This window comes from Erinaceus europaeus, chromosome 4, assembly GCF_950295315.1.
Source record: "Erinaceus europaeus chromosome 4, mEriEur2.1, whole genome shotgun sequence".
NCBI lineage: Eukaryota > Metazoa > Chordata > Mammalia > Eulipotyphla > Erinaceidae > Erinaceus > Erinaceus europaeus.
Window position 1 is genome coordinate 55,045,711 of NC_080165.1, and position 17,557 is coordinate 55,063,267.

Below are 17,557 nucleotides of genomic sequence, written 5' to 3' on the forward strand. Positions count from 1 at the left end.
ATATTCCCTTTTTAGTTGCCCTTGTTTTTTTTAATTGTTATTATTGTTGTTACTGATGTCATCATTGTTGGATAGGACAGAGAGAAATGGAGAGAGGAGGGGGAGACAGGGAAGGGGAGAGAAAGATAAACACCTGCAGACCTACTTCACCACTTGTGAAGCTACTCTGTTGCAGGGAGCTTGAAGCGGGACCCTTACGCTGGTCCTTGCGCTTTGTGCCACCTGCGCTTAACCTGCTGCACTACCTCCGGACTCTAAATTTTTTCATATTTATTTATTCCCTTTTGATGCCCTTGTTTTTTGTTGTAGTTATTATTATTGTTATTGATGTAATTGTTGTTGGATAGGACAGAGAGAAATGGAGAGGAGGGGAAGATAGAGAAGGGGAAAGAAAGACACCTGCAGACCTTCTTCACTGCTTGTGAAAGACACTCTTGCAGGTGGGGAGCTGTGGGCTACAACCGGGATCCTTAAGCGTGTCCCTTGTGCTTCACTTAATTGGCTATGCTACCATCTGACTCCCCGTCTTATATATTTCTTAAGAGATTTTTAAAGGTTTGTTTGTTTTGGATTGAGACACAGAGAAATTGAAAGGGATGGGAAGAGAGATACCTGAAAAAGTTTATTGTTGTAGCTATTACTGTTGTTGTTATTGATGTTATCATTGTTGCATAGGACAGAAAGAAATGGAGAGAGGAGGGACACAGAGAGGTGGAGAGAAAGATAGACACCTGCAGACCTGCTTCAGTGCTTGTGAAGTGACTCCCCTGCAGGTGAGTAGCCTGGGGCTCAAACTGGGATCCTTATGCTGGTCTTTGCACTTTGTGACACCTGTGCTTCATCTGCTGCACTACCGCTGGATTCTAATTTTTTAATACTTATTAATTTATTCCCTTTTGTTGCCCTTGTCTTATTGTTGTAGTTGTTATTGATGTCATTGTTGTTGGATAGGACAAAGCGAAATGGAGAGGAGGGGAAGACAGAAAGGGGGAGAAAAAGATAAACACCTGCAGACCTGCTTCACTTGTGAAGCAGCTCCCTTGCAGGTGTGGATTAATTTTAATTTTACTTATAAATAGGCAACTCTGACAGAAACCATAGGATAAGAGGGGTACAGCTCCACACAATTCCCACCACCAGAGCTCCATAGCCCATCCCTCCCTTTTTAGATTTCCTATTCCCTCTGGGAGTATGGACCCATGTTCACTATAGGATGCAGAAGGTAGATGATCTGGCTTCAGTAATTGCTTCCATTGTCCTTTTTTTTTTTTTTTTTTTCCTAAAGGAAATGTAAGAATGAGTCTTCAGACAGTATTTTGGGGAGGATGTAAAAAGTGTAAAAAATAGTATTCTGGTTAATACTCTGATTCTGTAAAGCCCTGTCCTTTCAGGAATGCATGGTGATTCACCTGGTTAAGTGCGAATATTACCGAGGACCCAGTTTCCAGTCCCCTGTGATCCCCACCTCCAGGGAGTCCAATTCATTCATTGTGCCTGCACCAAGCCGCAATGATAGCCTTATCCTTTCAATATCAAGCATTTGGGGGGGCCAGGTGGTGGTGCTCCTGGTTAAGCACTCACATTACAGTTTGCAAGGACCCACATTCAAGTTCCTGGTCCCCACCTGTATGGGGAAAGCTTCACAAGTGTTGAAACAGGGCTGCAGGTCTCTCAATTTCTCTTCCTCTCTATCTCCCCCCTCTATATTTCTCTCTGTCTCTATCCAATAATGAATATTTTTTTTATTTTAAGAAGCAATGGTTTTTAAAAATATTTATTCCCTTTTGTTGCCCTTGTTGTTTTATTGTAGTAATTATTGATGTCATTGTTGTTTGATAGGACAGAGAGAAATGGAGAGAGGAGGGGAAGACAGAAGGGGAGGAGAGAAAGACAGACACCTGCAGACCTGCCTCACCACTTGTGAAGCGACTGCCCTGCAGGTGGGGATCCTTATAATGGTCCTTGCGTTTTGTGCCACCTACACTTAACCTGTTGTGCTACCGCCTGACTCCCTTAAAACATTTTTGTAAGAGATAGCCCAGGGTGGTTTGGCGGAGGCCGGGAGTGGGGTGGGGGTTGAGGAGCCAGTGCGGGGGGGGGGGGGTGTTGGTTAGACGTGAGGGTCCCCGACACCCCCGGTTTTCTGACGTTGAACAGGCCAAGCAGTACCAAGAAGGTGGGCATCGTGGGTAAATACAGGACCCGCTATGGCGCCTCCCTGGGGAAGATGGTGAAGAAGATCGAGATCAGCCAGCACGCCAAGTACACCTGCTCCTTCTGCGTCAAGACCAAGATGAAGCGGCGAGCCGTGGGCATCTGGCACTGCGGCTCTGGCATGAAGACTGTCGTCAGTGGGTCCTGGACCTACAACACCACTTCTGCTGTCACAGTGAAGTCAGCCAACAGAAGACTGAAGGAGCTGAAAGACCAGTAGAGTTGCTACCACCTGCAATATTACTAGCCTGTAATAAATGGGTTAATTTATAATAGTGAAAAAAGTGTTTTTTAAAAAATATTTTGCGGGGAGTCGGGCTGTAGCGCAGCGGGTTAAGCGCAGGTGGCGCAAAGCACAAGGACCGGCATAAGGATCCTGGTTCAAACCCCGGCTTCCCACCTGCAGGGGAGTCGCTTCACAGGCGGTGAAGCAGGTCTGCAGGTGTCTGTCTTTCTCTCCCCCTCTCTGTCTTCTCCTCCTCTCTCCATTTCTCTCTGTCCTATCCAACAACAACGACACCAATAATAACTACAACAATAAAACAACAAGGGCAACAAAAGGGAATAAATAAATAAAATAAAAAATATATATATTTTGCCTGAGGGGCCAGGTTGTGGCACACCTGGTTAAGCACTCACATTACAGTGTGCAAAGACCCAGGTTCAAGCCCCTGGTCCCCACTTGCATGGGGAAGCTTCACAAGTGGTGCAGCAGGGCTACAAGTGTCTATCTCCTCCCCCTCTCTCAATTTCTGTCTGTTTCTATCCAACAATAAATAAATAAATATTTAAAGATATTTTGCCTGAATGACTTCACTAGCAATCTGTGTAATCATTTTGAGCAGATATATAATATAGCTAAAAAACATCTTTATTTGTAGTTAATCTATTATCCAAATGACAAGTTGGAGAATTAAGTTACTGAGTTGGGGACAATCATTTGCTTCTTTATCCCTTCTATAGACAATATCAATACAAAATAACAACCTGAAGTCAACAGTAAGTTTATCATAGTTGTGAAGACCTGAAATATAGGCTTTCCTCCCATACAGTCCTTTCCCTGGGGACTCTTCATGCCACATCAGTTAGGTGGCCTTTTAAAAAATTATTTTATTTTTATTGTTTAGACACAGAAGTGTACAGGGAGAAAGAAAGAAACCATAGCACCAAAGCATTCTTCAGTGCCATGAGGGTCAGGCCCAAACCTGGGTGCTGCATATGACAAAGCAGTGCACTATCCAAGTGACTCATTTTGTCAGCCTGTTAGATATCCTTAATAAATACTTCTAATAGAATTCCAGCCTCTTTTCTTCCCCAAACGTATCCTGGAACTATTTATTCCAAAATCAAACAGATTTCATGTTATATCTTGTAATAAATGCTTACCCTTTCTGAAAAATCAAACATTTTTTCTAAATATTTTTTAATATTTACTTATTTTCCTTTTGGTTGTCCTTGTTGTTTTTTATTGTTGTAGTTATTGTTGTTGTTATTGATGTTGTCATTGTTGGATAGGACAGAGAGAAATGGAGATAGGAGGGGAAGACAGAGGGGGAGAGAAAGAGACACCTGCAGACCTGCTTCACTGCCTGTGAAGTGACACCCCTGCAGGTGAGGAGCCAGGGGCTCAAACCGGGATTCTTATGCCAGACTTGCGCTTTGTGCCACGTGTGCTTAACCCAAAAATCAAACATTTTAAGAATAATAATGTAGGGGCTGGCTGTGTGGTGCCCACCTGAGTAAACATGACAATGCACAAGGACCTAGGCTTAAGTCCTTGATTCCCACCTGTGGGTAGAAACTTCACCAGAAGTGAAGTAGTGCTGCAAATGTCTTTCTCTCTATCTCCCATTTCCCTCTAGATTTCTCTCTGTCACTGTCCAATCAATCAATAAAGAATGACGGGGAGTCGGGCTGTAGTGCAGCGGGTTAAGCGCAGGTGGCGCAAAGCACAAGGACCGGCATAAGGATCCCGGTTCAAACCCCAGCTCCCCACCTGCAGGGGAGTCGCTTCACAGGCGGTGAAGCAGGTCTGCAGGTGTCTATCTTTCTCTCCCCCTCCTCTCTCCGTTTCTCTCTGTCCTATCCAACAACGACGACAACAATAATAACTACAACAATAAAACAACAAGGGCAACAAAAGGGAATAAATAAATAAAATATTTTTTAAAAAAGAATGACAATGTGGGAGTCCGGCGGTAGCACAGTGGGTCAAGCGCAGGTGGCACAAAGCTCAAGGACCGGCTTAAGAATTCCAGTTTGAGCCCCTGGCTCCCCACCTGCAGGGGAGTCGCTTCACAGGTGGTGAAGCAGGTCTGCAGGTCTCTTTCTCTCCCCCTCTCTGTCTTCCCCTCCTCTCTCCATTTCTCTGTCCTATCCAACAATGACGACATCAATAATAACAACAATAATAACTACAACAACAATAAAAAAGACAACAAGGGCAACAAAGGGGAAAATAAATAAATAAAATTAAAAAGAATAACAATGTATAGGAAGCCCTCCTTTGAAGTGTGCAAAGGAAAAGAAATATAATTAAGAATTCCTTTGGTTTCTAGGCCATTTCTCAATGGCTTGTATTACAACATAAATGAACTATATACTATAGCTTCTGACCATGACATACATACAGTAAGGATGACTTAATTTCAGTGTAGGAGCAGCAGCAGCAGCAGGAACATGAACTCTCTTTTTTTCTTTCTTTTTTTGTCTCTAGTCTTATTAATGGGACCTGGTGCTGGCACTATGAATCCATTGATCCTAAAGGCCATTCTTTCCATTTTATTGGCTAGGACAGAGAGAAATTGAGAGAGGAGGGGAAGACAGAGAGGGAGAGAGAAAGACAGACACCTGCAGACCTGCTTCACCACTTGTGAAGTGACTCCCCTGCAGGTAGGGAGCCGGGGGCTCGAACCGGGATCCATACACTGGTCCTTGCGCTTTGTGCCACATGTGCTTAACCCAACCTTCTTTTCTTTTTTTTTCTCTTTTCTTTTCTTTCCTTTCCTTTCTTCTCCTCTCCTCTCCTCTCTTCTCCTCTCCTTTCCTTTCCATTCTTTTTTCTCTCCTTTCCTTTTTTTAACCTCTCTCCATTTCTCTGTACTATCCAACAACAACGACATCAATAATAACTACAACAATAAAAAAAAACAAGGGCAAGAAAAGGGAGAAAAAAAAGAAAAGGAAAAGAAAGGAGTGGTTTGGGAGGTGGCACAGTGGATAAAGCATTAGATTTTCAAGCATGAGGTCCAGAGTTCAATCCCCAGCAGCACATGTACCAAAGTGATGTCTAGTTCTTTCTCTCTCTCCTCCTACTTTCTCATTAATAAATAAAATCTTAAAAGAGAGAGAGAGAGAGAAAGGAAGAAAGGAGAGAAATCAGAGCACTGTTAGGTCTGGTTTGTGGTGGTATTGAGGACCAAACCTGGTACTTCAGTCTCAGGTATTGAAATTTTTTTTCAATAATCATCATTCGGTCTTCCCAGCCCTGAATCCTAATTGTTATTCAACTTAAAAAAACATTAAAAGTATTTGTGGATTGAACCTAGACCTAGGAGCCTCAGGTATGAAAGTTTGCATAACCGTTATGCTATCCTCCTGGCCTATAAATTATATTTTTGGAGAGATAGGAGGCATGGGAGAAGGAAGACAACTTATCAGTACTTTCAGGAGCAGTAACTGATGAAAGGACTTTTTTTGTAAGCCTAAAGTCTTGAAAGGCTTTAAAGAACTGATTCATTACACCAAAGTAAAAGAATCTGAGGTGGGTGGGTGGGTGGGGAGAATACAGGTCCATGAAAGATGATGAATGACATAGTGGGGGTTGTATTGTTAAATGGGAATCTGGGGAATTATGCATGTACAAACTATTGTATTTACTGTTGAATGTAAAACATTAATTCCCCAATAAAGAAATAAATTATTTTTAAAAAAATAGGAAAAAAAAAAGAACTGATTCATTGGGGAAGTCAGAAATGACAGTGGTGAGGAAAATCTCCAACAATTGCATCTTAGCAACAGCTCAACTGAGGGGAAAATTCTATTTTAATTAATTAATTAACTAATTAATTCATTCATTCATTAATTTTTGCCTCCAGGGTGTCACTGGGGCTCATTGCCTTCACTACAACTCCACTGCTCCTGGAGGCCATTTTCCCCATTTTTGTTGTCTTTGTTGTTATTGTTACCATTGCTGCTATTGTTGTTGTTGGATAGGACAGAAAGAAATGGAGAGAGGACAGGAAGACTGAGAGGGGGAGAGAAAAACTGACACCTGCAGACCTGCTTCACCACTTGTGGAGAGACCCCCCTGCAGGAGGGGAGCTGGGGCCTCAAACTGGGATCCTTATGCTCGTCCTTGCACTTCATGCCATGTGCACTTAACCTACTGTACCATAGCCCGGCCCCCTAGAAAAAAAAATTCATGAGGTGGGATCAGTTAAATTCATGGCTCATTGTTTAAGGAAGTGGCTCCTTATGGAGCAATGTCAGAATATAAAATATTACCTGTCTGTACATGTAAACATCTTGGAATTTAAAGCAAAATCTTTTTACACCATCAGGGATAAGTGGAACTGAATTCCCAAGGAGTTAAGTAAATAAATTAAGTTAAGTAAATAACTGAATTCCCAAGGAGTTTAGTAAATATACTAAATAGTGGTCCGGGTGGTGGCGCAGTGGTAAATCTTTGGACTTTCAAGCATGAGGTCCTGCGTTTGATCCCCAGCAGCACATGTGCCAGAGTGATGTCTGGTTCTTTCTCTCTCCTCCTGTATTTCTCATAAATAAATAAAATCTTAAAACAAAAAAAGAATCTTCGTGGTCCAGGAGGTGGCGCAGTGGCTAAGGCATTAGACTCTCAAGCATGAGGTCCTGAGTTCGATCCCTGGCAGCACATGTACCGGAGTGATGGCTGGTTCTTTCTCTCCTCCTATCTTTCTCATGAATAAATAAATAAAGTCTTAAAAAAAAAAAAATCTGGGAGTCGGGGAGGTAGCACAGTGGGTTAAGTGCACGTGGCGCGAAGTGCCACAAGGAAGCGTAAGCATCCAGGTTCAAGCCCCCGGCTCCCCACCTGCAGGGGAGTCGCTTCATAGGCGGTAAAGCAGGTCTGCAGGTATCTTTCTCTTCCCCTCTTCTCTCCATTTCTCTCTGTTCTAACAACAACGACATCAACAACAACAATAACTACAACAATAAAACAATAAGGGCAACATAAGGGAAAATAAATATATATAAAAAACTATATCTATATCTATATCAATAATTTGTTTTGCTTTATATCTTAACTCTCTTTTCAGCCACCAGGTTCCAGATGCCAGCGTGATGCCAACCAGGCTTCCCTGGACATTCAACCCCACCAATGTGCCTTGGAGCTCAGCTTCCCCAGAGCCCTTCCCCACTAGGGAAAGAGAGAGACAGGCTGGGAGTATGGACGGACCAGTCAACACCCATGTTCAGCGGGGAAGCAATTACAGAAGCCAGACCTTCTACCTTCTGCAACCCTCAATGACCCTGGGTCCATGCTCCCAGAGGGACAGAGAATGGGAAAGCTACTGGGGAGGGGGTGGGATATGGAGATTGGGCGGTGGGAATTGTGTGGAGTTGTACCCCTCCTACCCTATGGTTTTGTTAATTAATCCTTTCTTAAATAAAAAAAATAAAAAAAAAAAAGAATAGGAAAGCTTTCAAAGGGAGGGTTGGATACGGAGTTCTGGTGGCAGGAATTGTGTGTAGTAGTGCCCCTCTTACCCTATGGTCTTGTCAATATTTCCATTTTAGAGATAAAAATAAGTAATATATATGTATATATTAAAAGAGATAGTTTTGAAACCTCCATCCACATTGTTACATGTGACTTTGTCACACATAAAAAATAAATATATAGGAGTTGGTCAGTGGTACATTTTGTAAAGCACATATTCTCTTTTTTTTTAACCAGAGCCTCAGGCATGAGAGTCTCTTTGCATAATCATTATGCTATCTACCCAGTCCACACACATTCTACAATCTGCAAGGACCCAGCTTCAAACCTCTGGTCCTCATCTGCAGGGGCTGAGGGTGTTTCACAGACAGTGAAGCAGTGCTGCAGGTGTCTGTCTCTTTCTCCTCTATCTCCCTCTCCACTCTCGATTTCTCTGTCTCTAGCCAACAAATTAAAAAAAAATTTATATTTATTTTCCCTTTTATTGCCCTTGTTGGTTTTTATTGTTGCTGTAGTTATTGTTGTTGTTATTGATGTCATCGTTGTTAGATAGGACAGAGAGAAATGGAGAGAGGAGAGGAAGACAGAGAGGGGGAGAGAAAGACACCTGCAGACCTGCTTCACCGCCTGTGAAGCGACTCCCCTGCAGATGGGGAGTTGGGGCTTGAACTGGGATCATTCCTCCGGTCCTTGCACTTTACTCCACGTGCGCTTAACCCACTGTGCTACCGCCTGACTCCCCAAATAAATATCTTTTAAAGATACATAATCAACAACTGTTATTTGCATTTATTTTTAAAATTTTTATTTATAAAAAGGAAACATTGACAAAAACCATAGGATAAGAGGGGGTACAACTCCACACAATTCCCACCACCAGAACTCCATATCCCATCCTCTCCTGATAGCTTTCCTATTCTTTATCCCTCTGGGAGTATGGACCCAGGGTCATTATAGGGTCCAGAGGGTGGAAGGTCTGGCTCCTGTATTTGCTTCCCTGCTGAACATGGGCTGGTCCTTTTTGTAGCCATGACATCATCTCCCCAGACAATAACTTGGATACACCTGCATATCAGATGTCAGGCTCAGAAAAAAAAATGCATAGGCATTTATCATTTTTTTACTAGAGCACTGTTCAGCTCTGGCTTATAGTGATATGGAGTATTAAACCTGGAACTTTGGAGCCTCAGCCATGAGAATCTCTTTGCATAGCCATTATACTATACACCTATCCCTTTATTTTTATTTTTAGCCTTTTAAAATATAATTTATTAATGAGAAAGACAGATGGAAAGAGGCAACAGAACCAGAGCATCACTCTGGTACATGTGATGCTGGGGATTGAGCTTGAAGTTTATGCTTGAGTTTCAACATTTTATCCACTGTGCTACACCCCAGACGGAGATTTCCTATTTTTAAATCTTTAATTTTATATAGAGAGGGAAAATGAGAGCACGGAGCCATTTCTCTACCATCCATGGAGGTCCACTCAATTTGTTTTGGTGCTGTCTAGGTGGTACCAGGGAGTCAAACCCAGGGCCTCAGGAATGTAAGATGCATGGCCATATACTAGGCTACCTTACAGCCCCCCCCCCCTTTTTTTAATTTATAAAATGGAAACACTGACAAGACCATAGGATAAAAGGGGTACAATTCCACACAGTTCCCACCACTGGAACTCCATATCCCACTCCCTCCCAATAGCTATCTTTAATTTATTTGCATTTATAAGTGAGAGGTTGCAGAAGTGTCCAAGGTGAAGTTTAGGATAAGACAGGTGTTGAAGGCCAAGAGCAAATGACTAAGGTTATTATTTTTTAAATTATCTTTATTTATTGGGCACAGATAGCCAGATATTGAAATGGGGTGATAGAAAAGAGACAGAGACACCTGCAGTGGTCCAGGAGTGGCACAGTGGATAAAATGCTGGACTCTCAAGCATGAGATTAAATGTGATCCCCAGCATGTACCAGAGTGACGTCTGGTTCTTTGTCTCTCCTATCCTCATTAATAAGACACCTGCTTCACCATTTGCAAAGCCTTCCCCCTGCAGATGGGGATGGGAGGCTTGAACCCAGATCCTTGTGCATTGTAACATGTGCACTTAACCAGGTGCACCACCACCCCTAAGAAAGGTTTCTTAGAGAAATTGACAACATAGAGAAGACGAGACACCTGCAGTACTTGCTTCACAGCTCATGAAACCTATCTCTAAGTGGGGGACAGGGGCTTGAATCTAGGTCTCGGATGTGTGCTTAACCAGGTGCATTACCACCCAGCGGCCCTTCTTTCCCCCAGGTAATTCTTAAAAAGGATTTCAAACAGAAAAACAAATAGTACTTAATGGTAGAGTTTTTCTTTTACTTGTTTCCTTTTTTGTTCCCCTTGTTTATTATTGACATTGGATAGGACAGAAATGAAGGGGGGAAGAGGCACCTGTAGCCCTGCTTCATGGACTCCTCTGCAGGTGGGGAGCCAGGGGCTCAAACTGGGATCCTTAACACTCAGTTCCTGACCTTTGTGCCACCTGTGATACCAGTTTTTAAAAACTCCCACCAGTTTTTAATTTTTCAAGATGGGGGAGTTCTAGAGATCTGTTGTACCAACAATGAAATATAAACTGAAAAAAAGGGCAGGGATTTTATTTAATTAGACTTGTTTTGTTCACTTGTGAGGGACTGAACCTAGAGCCTCTAGCAGTTTCTTTGCATAACCATTATGCTACCTCCCCCACCTAGACAGGATAGTTTTAAATTTTGGTCAGTGCTCCTGCTTGATTCACATGCTGCATGTACAAGACTTGTGCTCAGACTTCTTTTTCTATCACATGCAATAGTTTAAAAGGAGGAAGAGAAGGGGAAAGTAGGTGAGGGGGGCAGGAGTCGGGTGGTAGTGCACATGGCGCAAAGACCAAGGACTGAGCATAAGCATCCCAGTTTGAGCCACCAGCACCCCACCCGCAGGGAAGTCGCTTCCCATCCTCTATCCAACAATATTAATAATCATAATGATAAAAAAGGGCAAAAATAACCCTTGAGAGCACTGGATTCGTGGTGCAGGCAGTAACCCTGGAGGCAAAAAAGTACAAGCTAGAAGGTGGCACAGTAGATCAACTATAATGATAAACCAGTGCAAGAGAAAAAAAAATTAAAAGAAAAATGTGCTCTGGGAGGTGGCAGTGGATAAAACAGTGGACTTCCAAGCAGATCCCCACAGCAACACATGTACCAGTGATAATAAAAGTTAATAGCAAAAATCTTCTATTCAGACCATAATAACTTGTTACCTTTCACTTTGCTAATTTTTTTTACAAGAGCATTGCTCAACTCTGGCTTATGTTAGTATTTGTCTAACTACTAAAATTCTCTCCCAATCCACCACTTTTATTCAGAGACCAAACTATTTTGCCTTAAAAGTTTATTGGATTCATGTGGATAAAGACATGTACTTGTTTACAGCCTAGTATTCAAATACCACACCCATTTCAAATCAGTTTTCTCCAGCATCTGTAATGCAGCCAAGAAGCAAACCCTTCATTTCTGGTGAACCTCTCCAGTGAACACTTCTAACAGCAAAATCCTGAAATTCAAAAAAGCAACATGTGTTAGTAGCATGAAGGCAGCTGATACAGCTACAGAAATGGCTAGATTATCAAACCAATTTTAAACTCACCACTCTGCATAAACATGGTTCGTCACTCAACAGAGGCTGTTGGTTAAACTAACCACTGCAGACACATCGTCTCAATGGTGCTTCAACAGGATGAACTTGTAGTAAACAGGCCTGCAATCACCAGAGTGCCTTCCAGAAATCATGCTAGAAAGTTGCAAACAGAACAAGCAATGCAATGAAGAGACTCACTGTGTTGTGTTCTGAAGTGCCCTTCCTCAGCCACCCAAATACCCAGTTCTCCAATTGAATCAGAAACTAATTTCTGCCATCAGAACCAGCGTCAGAGACTCTAGTCTTAAGAATCATCATTCCCAATCTGGAGATCTGGATAAAGGGAAGCCATTCTGAAGAGGCCCAATAAATATATATAAACAATGCTAAGAACTGGCACTCCAGTCCCGTGAGATCGCATAACCGACGGTTGTACAAGTAGCGGTGAGCTACAGAACAGTTTTTGCAAAAGTTTATCGATTACTGGCATCATGGGTACTCACTTTTATCAAAGCAGGACACACCGGTAGGCCGCGGGAGCACCTGATGGGCGAATGACAAATTGTGCAGTGAGCACACGTTCCCAGCGCTCAAGCTTCCCCGCGCCGTATACCGGCACCAGTGCAGACGGGGGCAGTCAGCGCGCTGCGGTGAATGGCGTCAGCGAAACACTCAGATTCACCTGGGGTCGTCATCATCCTCCCCCGCCCGACCCATGACACAACTCACCTCCGCGACGCCGAAGACATTCCCGCGCAGGTCGTGGAGCTGAGCAATGGGGGAAAGGAAAAAACAACAAGAGAGAGAGGTTCAGAAGAAGTAAAAGCGACCCCAGCTGAATACCCCCAGCCCGGAGCCAGGTCAGTTCCAAATAGTGGCGTCACGAAGGATCAGAAACTCTAGTCTGTAATTGTGGATCATCCTGCTCGGCCCGAGTCAGCGCGCACCCCCGCCCTGCAACCCGCACACTCAAGTACCTGCACGTGAGTAGCCAGGCCAAGACTTCCCAAGCAGCCGTGCTCCCGGATAGGGGAAAGCGTCCCAGCAGCACCGAAACAAAAAGACTCGCCTTGTAAGGACTTCATCGCATGAAAGGAAGAAATGGCGGACTCACGGCTATTTATAGGAGCGCGGGTTACGGGGTCCTGATGGATATAGCTGTCTTCTGTGATGCCTGGCTGGCTCTGCAGCATCGTTCCCTTTGTTCGTCCAAAGGAGAATAAAAGGAAGTGAAAGAAAAGTCACGACTAAAATTTCACATTCATCTGGGCAAATATCTGAAGACGTTTTGCGAATTTCAAAAAGAAATAGGTAACCTGACCGGACACCCCTTAAAAAGTCCCCAGCTGCAGCCTGCTGCGAGGTTGAATCTGGAGCCCTGGGTGATCCTTGCACTGTCCACCTCCTCCTTGCGCTTGGGGTCACTCTAAGGGGTTTCGCTCCACGCGGGTTAAATCACGTCCCCAGTCCCGCCAGCCACATTGCTCTTCGAAACTTAAAAAAATTAAAGAGAAAAAGTTTTGTCATGAAAAGAACAGCAGCGCTCAGTCTTGGCATATGGTGGTGCTGGGGATTTCAAAACTTAAAGAAATAATAGGGGTCGTGTGGGTGGCGCACCTAGTTGAGCGCACATGTTACAATGTGCAAAGACCCCAGTTCGGACACTTGGTTCCCATCTGCAGGGAGAAACCTTTGCAGATGGTGAAGCAGTGCTGCAGGTATCTCTCCCTATCTCCCCCGCCCTCTCAATTTCTGGCTGCTTCTATCCAATAAATAAAGATAAGAAAAACATTTTTTTCAAGAAATAATACTTTGCCATGTGTTCAATCCAGGCTTGAGCCTGGCCTGCACTGCACTGAAGGAAGTTTTGGTGCTGTGGTTATTTTAATTTTGCTTCTGTAATTAATAATAATAATGCACAGTGGTTATGCAGGAAAACTTTCATGCCTAAGGCACCAAATCTCCAACACCACCAGAAGCTAGAGTTTACCAGTGATCTGGTTAAAAAAAAAAAAAAAGTAGGGCAGAGGGTAGACAGTATAATGGTTATGCAAGCAGACTCACATGTCTGAGACACCAAAGTCCCAGGTTCAATCCCCTGCTCCAACATAAGCCAGAGCTGAACAATGCGCTGGTAAAACAAAATTAAAAAGTAATAATAATGACCTTTCTTGTTTCTTGTTGTGGGGGTGGGAGTAACACATTGGCTGAAGCACTGGACATGAGTTTGATCCAGTCATCCTATGTGGAATGATGCTCGGGTTCTGTCTTAAGTAAATCTTTTAAAAATATATTGTTGTTAAAATTTCCGGACGGCTCCAGCTGGCCGGGCTGGCTTCACGGTGGTGAACAGAGACGCGGAGACAACGGCTGGGCAGGGAAGCTGTATTTCTTTATTCAGGAACAACGATTCACAAACTAAGACAAACTAATCACCAAACAGAACTCGGCTGTCTCTGCGTTGGCGCAAGCACTCTCTCTTTTCTCTGGAACTCAGGAACCCTCTCCCTTACTCTCGAACTCAGAAACTCTCGCACTCTCGCACTCTCGAACTATGGAACTCTCTTTTCTCTCGAACTCAGGAACTCAGGAACTCTGTCTCTCTGGCACTCTCTCTTACTCTGTAACCCTGAAACTCTCGAACTCAGGAACTCTGGCTAACTCTGGCACTCTCGAACTCAGGAACCCTCTCCCTTACTCTCGCACTCTCGAACTCCGGAACTCAGGAACTCTGTCTAACTCAGGAACTCAGGAACTCTGGCTAACTCTGGCACTCTCGAACTCAGGAACCCTCTCCCTTACTCTCGAACTCAGACACTCTCCAACTCATGAACTCAGGAACCCTCCCTCAGGGTTCCTTGGGGCGGGGCCAAGCAGGCCCGCGAAATTAACAGGACTCATCCAATTCTCTTGGAGGGGGAGGGCTAGAACAAGCCAATGTAAAGCATACGACAAAGAATAGGAAAGCTATCAGGGGAAGGGATGGGATACAGTGTTCTGGTGGTGGAAATTGTGTGAAGTTGTACCCCTCTTATTCTATGGTTTTGTCAGTGTTTCCTTTTTATAAATAAAAAATTTAAAAAAGAAAGGAATAGAAGGTAGGACTGTAGGGAAGAAATGGCATATATATAGTAAATATGCATATATATGTGTATATATCTATATGTAAATATAGATATATAGTTCTAGAAACACTGTTCAACCACTATCTAAAATAACTGCACTTTCCAATGGAGGGAAAGGGGACACAGAATTCTGGTGGTTGGAACAATGTGGAATTATATCTCTGTTATCTTATAACTTTGTAACTCAGTATTAAATCACTAATAAAAATTTTAAAAAAAAAATTAAAGGCAAGGAATGGATAGCTCTGGGAAAGGGCCACTAAATAATGTGCTTCAAAGTCAGAAAGATATTAAGTATCAGATTCAACATTTCCATTTCTTTCTATAATTTCTTCAGTGTATCACTCAGCTTTAGAATATCACCCCTAGGGACTGAGAAGACAGCATAATGATTATGCAAAAGACTTTTTTTTAAGGTCTTGTAGTCTTGTTTCTTTCTATTTTTTTTCTTTTTTTATTTCTTTATTGGGGAATTAATGTTTTACATTCAACAGTAAATACATTAGTTTGTACATGCATAACATTCCCCAGTTTCCCATATAACAATACAACCCCCACCAGGTCCTCTGTCATCCTTCTTGGACCTGTATTCTCCCCACCCACCCAGCCCCACCCCAGAGTCTTTTACTTTGGTGCAATACGGCAATTCCAGTTCAGGTTCTACTTGTGTTTTTTTTTTTTTTTTTTTCTGATCTTGTTTTTCAACTTCTGCCTGAGAGTGAGATCATCCCATAGTCATCCTTCTGTTTCTGACTTATTTCACTTAACATGAATGTTTCAAGGTCCATCCAAGATCGGCTGAAAATGGTAAAGTCACCATTTTTTCTTTTTCTTCCTTTTTTGAAAGTTCATTTACTTCAGTCATCTATACCTGACATATGAGTAAGCCATCTGGTAGTTGTCTTTCACCTCTTATTTCATTTAGCATAATCACTTCTAGTTCCACCCATTTTGTTCCAAATGATAGAATCTTACCCTTTTTTGATTTTGGAGTAGTGTTCTGTTGAATATATAGGCCACAACACCTTTATCTGGTCAGCTGTCTTTGGATAGTTAGGTTGTTTCCATACTTTGGCTATTGTGAATAATGCAGCTCTGAACATATGGGGGCATATATCCTTTTGAATTAGTGCTTCCATGTCCTTTGGATATGTGCCCAGGAGTATTATTGCTGGATCATAGGGTATTTCCATTTTCATTTGTTTAAGGACTCTCAAACTGTTTTTTTTAAATATTTATTTATTCCTTTTTGTTGCTCTTGTTGTTTATTTATTTATTTTTTTCACTTTTTTTTAAATTGGGGAATTAATGTTTTACATTCAACAGTAAGTATAATATTTTGTACATGCATAACATTCCCCAGTTTCCCATATAACAATACAACTCCCACTAGGTCCTCTGAATCCTTCCTGGACCTGTATTCTCCCGACCCACCCACCCCAGAGTCTTTTACTTTGGTGCGATATGCCAATTCCATTTCAGGTTCTACCTCTGTTTCCTTTTCTGATCTTGTTTTTCCACTTCTGCCTGAGAGTGAGATCATCCCATAGTCATCCTTCTGTTTCTGACTTATTTCACTCAACATGATTTTTTCAAGGTCCATCCAAGATCGGCTGAAAACGGTGAAGTCACCATTTTTTACAGCTGAGTAGTATTCCATTGTGTATATATACCACAACTTGCTCAGCCACTCATCTGTTGTTGGACACCTGGGTTGCTTCCAGGTTTTGGCTATTACAAATTGTACTGCCAAGAACATATGTGTACACAGATCTTTTTGGATGGATATGTTGGGTTCCTTAGGATATATCCCCAGGAGAGGAATTGCAGGGTCATAGGGTAGGTCCATTTCTAACCTTCTGAGAGTTCTCCAGACCGTTCTCCACAGAGGTTGGACCAATTGACATTCCCACCAGCAGTGTAGGAGGGTTCCTTTGACCCCACACCCTCTCCAGCATTTGCTGCTGTTATCTTTTCTGATGTATGACATTCTCACAGGAGTGAAGTGGTATCTCATTGTTGTCTTTATTTGCATTTCTCTGACAATCAGAGACTTGGAGCATTTTTTCATGTGTTTCTCAGCCTTTTGGATCTCTTCTGTGGTGAATATTCTGTCCATGTCCTCCCCCCATTTTTGGATGGGGTTATTTGTTGTCTTGTTGTTGAGTCTGGCAAGCTCTTTATATATGTTGGTTATTAAACTCTTGTCTGATGTATGGCATGTAAAGATCTTCTCCCATTCTTTGAGGGGTCTCTTGATTTGGGTAGTGGTTTCTTTTGCTGTGAAGAAGCTTTTTAATTTGATGTAGTCCCATAGATTTATACTTGCCTTAGTCTTCTTTGTAATTGGATTCATTTCATTGAAGATGTCTTTAAAATGTATGCGGAAAAGAGTCCTGCCACTATTTTCTTCTAAGTATCTGACAGTTTGTGGTCTAACATCCAAGTCCTTGATTCACTTGGAATTTACTTTTGTATTTGGTGAAATACAGTGGTTCAGTTTCATTCTTCTGCATTGTTTCCAACACCATTTGTTGAAGAGACTCTGTTTTCCCCATTTAATAGTCTGGGCCCCTTTATCAAAGATTAGATGTCCATAGGCGTGGGGGCTCAAGCTTTCCTATTCTTTAACTCTCTGGGAGTATGGACCCAAGGTCATTATGGGATGCAGAAGGTGGAAGGTCTGGCTTCTCTAATTGCTTCCCCTGCTGAACATAGGTGTTGACAGGTCGATCCATACTCCCAGCCTGCCTCTCTATTTCTCTGGCGGGGCTCTGGGGAATCGGAGCTCCAGGATACATTGGGGTTGTCTTTCCAGGGAAGTCTGGTTGGCACCATGTAAGCATCTGGA

At 42.7% G+C, this 17,557-nt stretch overlaps 1 protein-coding gene and 2 non-coding genes across 3 annotated transcripts; 1 reads left to right on the plus strand and 2 right to left on the minus strand.

The window, feature by feature from the left end:
- Nucleotides 1–2,086: 2,086 nt before the first annotated feature.
- Nucleotides 2,087–2,649, plus strand: LOC103128030 (large ribosomal subunit protein eL43-like; the record flags this gene model as incomplete). The annotated part of the gene is made up of 1 exon (XM_007538914.2): nucleotides 2,087–2,649. A coding segment is annotated over one exon (348 nt), but the record flags the coding sequence as incomplete, so codon positions are not given.
- A 9,186-nt stretch (nucleotides 2,650–11,835) lies between these two features.
- LOC132538507 (small nucleolar RNA SNORD52) lies at nucleotides 11,836–11,903 on the minus strand. Its single transcript, XR_009549861.1, has one exon. It is a non-coding gene; the product is annotated as a small nucleolar RNA SNORD52 (small nucleolar RNA).
- Nucleotides 11,904–12,216: 313 nt separating this feature from the next.
- LOC132538508 (small nucleolar RNA SNORD48) lies at nucleotides 12,217–12,280 on the minus strand. The gene has a single exon (XR_009549862.1). It is a non-coding gene; the product is annotated as a small nucleolar RNA SNORD48 (small nucleolar RNA).
- Nucleotides 12,281–17,557: the final 5,277 nt, after the last annotated feature.